Here is an 8107-nt window from a genome sequence, read left to right on the forward strand (position 1 = left end):
ACTGTCGCCCAATCTTCGTGAACCCTCGGTAAGTGAAATGCGCAACCGAATACCGTAGTGGAAAATATTAATATTCAAATTTAGTAGTTCCGGGTCATTAAATTTCGGGAAGTTCTGCGAGCTAAACGTAACGTAATCGGGATAGTTTCGAGACTGAGGCTCAAAGACTTCATGACTTAGCCGTGGATTAAGGAAGTTGGGTCAAATATGTCTGGTGAGGCGACTGAAACACGACTTCACTTCGAGGGAGTTCTCGACAAAGCTGGTAGAAGATTCTTTGAGGTATGTGTCGGAATTTTAAGCTTGCAGATTCTTAAATAGCTCGATTTGCGATCTTATGAAGCCTGCACTATGATGTTAAGCGTTATGAAACATGATTACGATATAAAAGAAAAGAGGAAGGCGATTTTCCTAACGAAAACAGTGTTCGAGATCTTGGTTAGATTAGCTTGATTTACATGTAAGCTTACTCTGATGTAGGAAAGCTCAGCCAACAAGGAAATTGTGAAATTTCAGCGGGAGGTCGCTGTTGTTTATCTGTTCATCACGCCTCTAAAACACTTTTATATCTTTCACCAGTAATAATTCTCATTTATTCACAATTATCACACTCACTTGACTTCCAAAAGGATTGAATAGTACCCATTAGTCTTAGATTTCCGTCGAAAACGAAAGTTGGTTGAAGCAGTTTTGAATTCAGCGCTTGGCTGAAAAGGACATTGACTAAGTTTCTGGTTCATTTGCTTATCCTTCTTGAGATTTCTTCGTCAAAAAAGAAAAGAAAAACTACTGATTAAAGAGAGCTATTTGAATCACACTAACATAAGCGTGCTGTTGACTTCCGCTCAGTTTCATATTAATCAATCTGGCCCCCTCAGTGATATCGATCCTTGATGTTTCTGTGCAACTTTTGGTAAAATAGACTCGAGTCGTATGTGTGAGAATTATTACAACCAGGAATGCTAAAGCGAACATTTCTGTAAAATAACACCTCCGTTTGTAATTGGTTACCATGAAAGCAAGTGTGATAACCACCGATTAATCCTTTCTTCTCTTGAGAGTAATGATATCAAAATAGGATAATGCTAAAATGGCAACAATCGTGCTCAGGTATAGTTAAGATGCTTTAACCCTTAAAAGTGACTAGCATCTAATTTCTCATTACAGTTTCACCCCTGAATCAAACATAAGGGTTGAAAGAATAAACAAAATGAACATTGACCAAAGAAGCTCTTGGAAGTTTGTTAAACAAATTCTCCTAGTTAGTATCTCATGTAATGTGAAGAGAATTGTGTGGAGAATTTGCATACTGATGTTAGGATGAAGAGGGTTTGTAAAACCAGACTTGCCACCAGCTAAGTACTCACTGCTAGCTGAGTAACCATGGATACATTCTAATGTAACTCTCCTGGTGGATTATCTTGGAGAGTCTCCTGGATACAGAAAATTTAATCTCCTGTTGGGCTCCTGTGCAGAAGGAAAATTTTCTGGCTGAGAAATAAAGACAAATTTTGATCTTTTCAGGAATAAGTAGATACAAAGTAAATGTTATCCTCATCATTGATGCAACTGTCAGTTTGTGGGGAGATGTTGCTGTGAAATAGGTGATAAAGAAGGGAAGGAAAGTGGATTACACTGCTTGTACTTTGAATGTGTCATATTTTCCTGAGTAACATCCTTTCTAGATTGGGTGAGTGGGAAATTTGTCTTGTTTCCAGGAGTGCGTGTGCTAATGATAGCCTTATGGTTTGTAGAGATGAGTCAACCCTCATTAAGTTTTCAATATTGGCTATTCCTTTGTGGGGGAAATGCATATTTTATTTTTCCTATGTGTTACAACTATAACTCAAAGGTAAATAGTCCATTTTGCACCCCACAGGTATGTTTCACTTAAATAATAGGATCCTTGTAGGTGCCTTTGTTTCATTGAATTTTGGCCAGAAGTACAGTGTACCCCACAATTAGTTCTGTGCTGTGATCACTGTGGAACCTTCTAAATCATAAGTTACTTGTGCAGTATGCAAAATGTTTCAGTCTTGTATTGTACATAAATGTATCTCAACCCTTTAAATTCCCAGAATTGAATTTAACATGTTACTTCTCCCTATAATATCTCCACATTATCTAGCAAACAGGTAATGAGAAAACTCAAGCTTATCAGGTAGAAGGTGTCATCTTGATCTAAAAACAAAATTCTTGCAACTTATTTACTCGGAAATGAAGCAGCCAGAGGGGTGAATCAATAATTAGCTCTTGGGAGTTAAGGGGTTAAACAGCCTCATTCTGTGGTTTGTTATGCATTATGGGGGCAGGGGATTGCTTTCTGGTGGAGCAGAGAGCTGGGCTCCCACCCCTGAAACTGTGCCTCAGTAAAACAGATGCCCTATGTGAGTTTTTTGGTGGTTCTAACCTACAGTACTCTAATGGGTTTCTCTCTTCATTAAAAAAAAAATCTTAAAATATAATTTGACTCATGTGGCTTTAAAGTTTGCATATGGGTAGGATCAGCATTGTTTTAAAATTTACATCGTAACATCAGTATATATTCCTAATAGTGTTTTCTATATATTTCCCAAAGTACTGACAAGGAGAATTTGTTGAACAATCAAGAGCTTTTTTTAGTTGATGATCATTTCCTCTATTCTCCAGACCTCAATGCAGTGATTTGGGGTTGATACTGTAAGAAGAAATTTAATGCTAGCCCCCTTAAGGGTCAAAAGGGTAAAGTTTTATGAGTTCAAATATATTAAAAAACATGGTAAATTTATCATTATTCTTGTTCTACATGTACATTGGTATACCACATGTGAGTTTTATGTTGGTGAAATTAAATGAATGATGATTTGGTTTAGTAATTATTATATTTTGTGCCACAATATTTTTAGGGCTTTAGAAAGAGATGGTTCACATTAGATGGGCAGGAGTTGAAATATTACAAAGCTGCTGAGAAAACAGTAAGATAAAGGAAGCAAGATTGAATTTTGCAACAGAATTCTGTTTACTAGATAGACATGTATGCCTTTTATAAAATACCATAGATCAAGACTTTCTTTTGAGCTACTTGTCAGTCATGTTCATTAAACAGTCAGTGATGAATATGGATATTTAGAATTTATGAATCCTTTTCTTTTTACAGGAAGAAAATTACCTTGGAACCATTGATTTTGGCCAGGTAATATTTTTTTATCAACTGGGGAAGATCATGTTGGAAGTACACATGTGATATAACAGAAGACAGATACTACAATATAACTAAATCTCTATTTCTACATCTTCAATCAATCAATTCCTTGATTTATTCATAACACTAAAATTTTGATTTGATGTATTACTGTGGAAAAAATCATTCCTTCATGATTTACCTCCATTTCTGGGATAACCATTGTTATAGGTTTATAAGGAAAGTGCTATATCACGTGACATACTTAATGACAGTTTTTGGCCAAAGTAAGAGTTATCTAAATACAAGTATAATTAATTTATCTTACATCTGTTATCATTAGGTCAAGGCAGTTAACCCAGTAAAGATAGTCCACAATGGCTTTCAGATTATCACCAAGAGCAGGACATACACATTTGTAAGTACTGCTGAAATGTCATGCCATTCACCTCAATAACATACTTAAGTGAAAAGCTCTCCTCCTCTGCCCCTTGGTCTACGTGCATGTAGCCTTACCCCTCCTCGAAGGTAAAACTCGCCTCTGTTTCACCTTGGCAGGGGGGGGGAGGGTACAGCTACATGTAGGCTACTGCTCCCAGGCTTCCTTATCCACCCCTCCCTCCCCCAGAGCTTGCTGCAGCAGCAACTATTTTGCCAATTGACGATATCACCCCTCTAGAGTATCATGCCCTCAGGTGTGCTTGTATTGTCTGTCTGATCGCCTTCAACTGCATGATGGAAATTTCGTGGAGTGGCCGTATGCCTTCATATCTTGTGCCTTTCCTTTTGCTGTACAGATGTAGCAAATGCCAAGTTCCTTTGAACCTTAAGGGTGACCAGCATCTAATTTCTCCTTACAATATCACCCTTGAATCAGACATTAAGGTCCAAAGTATAATGGAAATGATCATCACCCAAAGAAGCTCTTGATTGTTAAACAAATTCTCCTTGTCAGCACCTTAGGAAATGTATAGAGAACAGTATGGAGAATATGCATACTGATGTCAGGGTGTGAAAGGGTTGAAGCCGTCTTGTCTGCCCCCATTTGAACTCTGCTGTAAGGCAATCAAATAGTGCCATGTGCGCAAGAAAGCAAAAAACTAACGCGCAATGCTTGTGTTACCTTACTCGTTATGCGCAAATGAAGTGTTTTGTTGTCCCTTGAATTTGCTTCTCCATATCGCGGTCAAGTTTAGGTACAACTGCAGGCGTATTTGTAAACGCAATGCGTACATTTATCAGACAACAGCCCTTTACTCGATAAACCACAATCACATTTCCGGATAAATGTCGCGTAAACTCGCCTACTTCATTATGTGAAAGGTCGTAAATGCAAGTAATAACCACTTAAAACTCCTTTTTTTTAACATTGTAAATTATGATAAGAGTAAACGTTTAAGGAGAGGTTAAGTGTTATGCCAGCCAGAAGCCATGATCTGCTGAGGGTTATTTTTCGAATTAAGGTTTCTTGCTCTTTCAGTCCGCTCCAACACCTGAGTTGTTCAACGACTGGGTAAGTGTACTGAGGCAAGCAATGCAGCTGAAATCCTTTGATATGCGCAGGAACACTATCAGGTAAGAGAGGTAGATTTTGAACTGTGAGTTCAAAGTCGAGTTTTGAAAGTAATCTGGGATGACATTAGTTTGTCTCGTCTTTGTTCTTTAATTGGTTCAGAAACCTCATCTCATCCTCTCAAACAAACAGGATTATGTCCGTCGGGTTCATCTCAAGGCGCAGCTTTAAAGTTGGTGATCGCGAATTGTGCATGAAATCGATTACATGAAACGTTATTTAAGTCGCTTTCAACGTGCGCCTCTTAAGTTTAATCTTGGAAGCAAAGCGGTATTTTTCTGGCATAAGCTCAAGCCCCGTTAAAGTGAATTTTTTTTTTTCAAGCTGGAATTTATACCATTGATTTCATTCGAGAAACCACTTGTAAAGGAATACCAATTGCTGACAGTTTTCTTCTGACGGGTGGCTCGTGTCTGGGCTAATTGAACGATAAATCCTTGATTATTAACCCCTTAAACCCTAAGAGTGATCAGCATCTAATTTCTCCTTACAGTAATACTGCTAAGTTAGTCTTCAAGATTATAAGAATAAAGGAAATGATCGCCATCCTTAGAAGCTTTGATTATTAAACCAATTCTCTTTGTTAGTACCAAAAGAAATTTATATATAAGAGTTTGGAGAATATGGATACTGATGTTAGGGTGTAAATGGTTAACTGAGAATTGTCCCATTCTGCTATTGCAGCAGTCAAAGTTCCGTAGACTCACAGTATGAAGAAGTCAAAAGCCGGCCAAATAGAAGCTTCAGCGCTTTAAGCAGCGGTAGCAGTAACTTGAGTTTTGACGAAGATGATGCCACTGATGCCTTGTACTCTAGTGTTGGAGTTCCCACTGAGGCCAATCCAAGTCAGGGAGAAGACGCGTACAGCTTAGTTGGTGCATCAACACTTCCCAAAGCTAAGAAAGATTCAGGCGATGGTGCAACGTATGAGTTAGTTGGATCGAGGCCACCGTCAAAGTCCGCTCCACCCACTTACGAAATGGTCCAAGCCGCAGGGAGATCGTCGCCTTCGAAAACCGTTACTGAAAGTGCTCATCAAAAACAGACCGAAAATACAGAATTGCGCGGTTCTACGCCGGGAGAACAGGACGGTAGCGAGCTTTATGACGTGGTTCGAGATACGGGGGATGTTGGACGATCAGGCCCAAAGGTGACGGATGACAAGCCTTCGAGTAAAGAGTGCAAAGAAGGAGAACAGAGTTCTAATTCTGACGTAACTGACCTTTACAGCCTCCCGAAAATTAACAGAAAACAAAAGCCATCATCAATACGTGGTCTTTCCATCATTTCAGAAAGCCCAGATTCTGGGGACGAGCTTGATTCTCAGTCGCCCGTCGATGATATACCCCCGCCACTGCCTCCCCTGACGGATGAGTCGGTCGCCATCGAAGAGATAAAACGACTGTTGGAAGAAGCAAAGATGGAAGAGGGAGACAACGAAGCAGATTATGAGAAAACGAATGGAAAAGATTGCGAGAACGAAGTTTTCCCAGAGAAGAAACGTTCCGCCTTTGAGCAACTGCGGGAGTTTCTGCAGACGCTCGATTCTACAGAGGAAGAGTGAAACAGTTTTTTAAAGGACTCATGCTGCTAAATTATTTGATATTGTAGTACACTTGCCACTTAGTACAGTAGGGATTTTCAGCATCCTATTTCGGCTCGAAAACAGGAACAAAATTTTGTAGGTATCAGAATATCTTTACAGTTTGTTCAAAGGAATCCGAGGAAAAAACTCGGGGCAAGTTAAGGTAAAACTGTACGTAGAATCTTATTTGGAACTCTGCTGACTTTCGCCGGCTCGTCTCCATTCACAGCAGCCCGCAAAAGCCATGCGTTTCTATTGAATAATTCGCTTTCTTCGCTTTTGGCGCAGGCAGCATGTTTTCCCTTTTTGATTGGTTCATAGTGTTGGTTTGGTTACACATATTCTGTTGAGCTGATTACTTGATGAATTCTATAGTCAATCGACCCTTAATCCTTAAGAGGGTTATATTGTATAGTAGTACCGAAGTCGTCTCTATGGAGCAGAAAATTTTATGAAGCTGAGATCTCGGCAAAATGCTCCACGGAGAAACAGAGTCTTTAAAAGAGGCCTCTCTGTGAAACAGAGAAGTATAACTCACTTTAGTCTTAATCTTACGCGAAGTATGTTTGGAAGATTTTTTTACATCCAATTTACGATGTCGTCCCAAGTGTTGGGACAATTTAAAGGTTTATGGGCGAAACAAAGAAACAGGCGGCAATGTGAATGTTGTTAGATAGCAGATGAAAAATGGAAATAATATCTAGTGGGATAAATAACATTGAACTCACGGTCTAGGCCCAAGTTCATGTCAGATATGTTTGCTGTTTTGATCGTTTCATTGTCTGGCAGAGCTTAGACTTGCTAAGAGGTCTGTGACTGTTTTTGGAAGTTTTCATTTTCATCTATATAGAACAACATTTTTAGCAATCTAAACAATTAAACATAAAGTGTCTAAAGAATGGAACCAGGATAATTACGAAAAACGCAATGTGATATTGAATTATATGAGCACCTTTTCACATGTTTTTTACATAAGTTAGAAAAAAAAATGAAGTAAGTGCTGTTATTTCATGAGCAGCACTTGAGTCTGCTAAGGTATATAACAACTTTTTACCGCCAGTTAAGGATAACTGTAGAGTTCATTGTAGGTATTAAAAATACTAGTAACATATTTTCATATTTAATAAGGAGATGTATTTTTGATATATATTTTTAACAACATTTAAAGCATGCGCGGAGAGAGGTTTGGCTCATGTCGTATTGTTTAAATTAGAATCACCTGCTTGGAAGGAAACTACTTTTTTCAAGACCAGGCTAGAGCTTTTTTTATATATATAAAAAATTTAATTTATAATTTATACCCTAGTTTTGATGGATGTAACTTGAGTTTCAAGGCTTATTCCTTGACCAAGGATAGTGTTATGTAACTATTGGAAATAGTTAGGATTGTAAATAAATGAAATTTCTGATTAATACATTAAAAAAAAGAGACATCAAAATCTTGGATCGTTGTACTAACTTAATACTGTCATACTCTTATAAAGGACCAGTATTTAGTTATCATCGAGGGGGGGGGGGGCGGGTGGGAACAAATGGTTTTCAGAAGAAACGGAGGGGGGATCAGTTGTTGCTAACAAAGTATAAAGGGAGGACTAAAGAAATATGACTGGGGGGGGATCATTAGGATTTTACAGAGCTTCATGGGGAGGAGGGAGAATCAAGTGAATTTTAACGTGACGCAAGCAAAATGTCCTTACGATTGTTTGTGTAGACGACGATTAAAACGTAGTTTCAATGATCGATATCCCACGGTTTGATCATGAGTTTGCCTGTCAATGAAAGGTGCAGT

At 38.5% G+C, this 8107-nt stretch overlaps 1 protein-coding gene across 1 annotated transcript; it reads left to right on the top strand.

The window, feature by feature from the left end:
* Positions 1-88: 88 nt before the first annotated feature.
* On the top strand, positions 89-7744 carry LOC131793200 (uncharacterized). Its single transcript, XM_059110608.2, has 6 exons — positions 89-282; positions 2886-2954; positions 3137-3172; positions 3504-3578; positions 4641-4735; positions 5418-7744. The coding sequence occupies exons 1-6, from the start codon at positions 208-210 to the stop codon at positions 6295-6297; spliced, it is 1230 nt and encodes a 409-aa protein (XP_058966591.2). The 5' UTR covers positions 89-207; the 3' UTR covers positions 6298-7744.
* The last annotated feature ends 363 nt before the right edge of the window (positions 7745-8107 follow it).

Source organism: Pocillopora verrucosa, chromosome 8 (genome assembly GCF_036669915.1).
Source record: "Pocillopora verrucosa isolate sample1 chromosome 8, ASM3666991v2, whole genome shotgun sequence".
Classification (NCBI taxonomy): Eukaryota; Metazoa; Cnidaria; class Anthozoa; order Scleractinia; family Pocilloporidae; genus Pocillopora; species Pocillopora verrucosa.